We start from the raw sequence: 1,255 nt of genomic DNA on the forward strand, positions 1-1,255 counted from the left end.
CTCTCCCTCTCTTTCCCTCCCCCCCCCCCCCCCCCGCCTCTTTCTCTCTCCCCCTCTTCCACTCTCCCTCCTTGTCTGTGTGGGTCGATGCCTGTCTTTCTTTCCCTCCTTTTTGCCTCGTCTCTCTGCTCGCGGCTCCTGTCCCTCCGACGCTCGGGAAGACCATCCTAACAGCCATATCCACCTCCTCCCCTCTCTCCGGCGCTCGTCCAGAACTATTCGCTGGCCGAGTCGTCCACCAACAACTACGTGCGCCTCTACCTCCCACATGCCATCTGTCACATAATGCCCCCCTCCCCCCCTCACTTTCTTTGACTCACGCGCATGTGCATTTTTCACACGCATGACTGCCCAAACGTGCCTACACAGAGCCTTGCCCTCATGTCGGACAATGGGGACTCTTCCGACGATGCGGATGCCGAGCACACCGGCGACGAGGCCGAGTCCTGTCAGTACAGCTACTCAACCTTCCATTTCATCTTCGCCCTGGCGGCACTCTACATGTCGATGCTCCTGTCGGATTGGGGCGCCATCAATCTGTCTGGCGCGCCGATCTTCATCGGCCACGAGTGGCTTGGCATCTGGATCCGCATCGTCACCAGCTGGATCGGGTATGGCCTCTTCAGCTGGACTCTGGTTGCGCCAATCTTCCTGCCAGACCGCTTCAGCTTTACATGAGTGCATGTGCATGTGCATGTGTGGTCCAAGGGCCCCTCTCGCGCACCCTCCTATCTTGGCACAGATGATGTCGAGAGGAGAAAGAAAGAAACCCCATCAATAAATTACGACGCCCCTGTTTTCCTTTCCCTCCGTTCGAGTGGCCCCTCCCTTCGTGTTTCTGGCCGCCGGCGCCGAAGCCCGGGCATTCAATTAAGACGATCACCAGGCCCGGTCGAGTTAACCCGTGTCATGCAGGCCCGAAAGTGCGTATGCATATCCGGTACTCCAGATTGTGAAGTTCGCGTGATGAGCATAATGATGTTCTGCCATTGCTTTTCGTGAAATTCCCCGTCTGCTCGTCAGGGACGGGTCATGCAGCGCCGGTCTTCTTTCACCCACGCACGCGCAAACGAAAAGGCAAATGCGCCGTATGTTTTTGACGGCGGGCTCGGCGGTGGATGTCTGCGTGTGCATGTGCGCATAAATGTGCATCACAATCGATCCAAAGATGTGGTATCCAGACCGATCCCCGGAGTAATCCGGCGCGGATCCCGCGCGCGACCTCGGGGCCAACCAACTGTCCGCCCCGGGCGGG

At 58.5% G+C, this 1,255-nt stretch overlaps 1 protein-coding gene across 1 annotated transcript; it reads left to right on the plus strand.

Moving 5' to 3' along the window:
- Positions 1-87: 87 nt before the first annotated feature.
- Positions 88-678, plus strand: H696_01290 (hypothetical protein; the record flags this gene model as incomplete). The annotated part of the gene is made up of 3 exons (XM_009495184.1): positions 88-93; positions 214-249; positions 370-678. The coding sequence occupies 3 exons, from the start codon at positions 88-90 to the stop codon at positions 676-678; spliced, it is 351 nt and encodes a 116-aa protein (XP_009493459.1).
- Positions 679-1,255: the final 577 nt, after the last annotated feature.

Source organism: Fonticula alba (genome assembly GCF_000388065.1).
Source record: "Fonticula alba strain ATCC 38817 unplaced genomic scaffold supercont2.2, whole genome shotgun sequence".
Taxonomy (NCBI): domain Eukaryota; order Rotosphaerida; family Fonticulaceae; genus Fonticula; species Fonticula alba.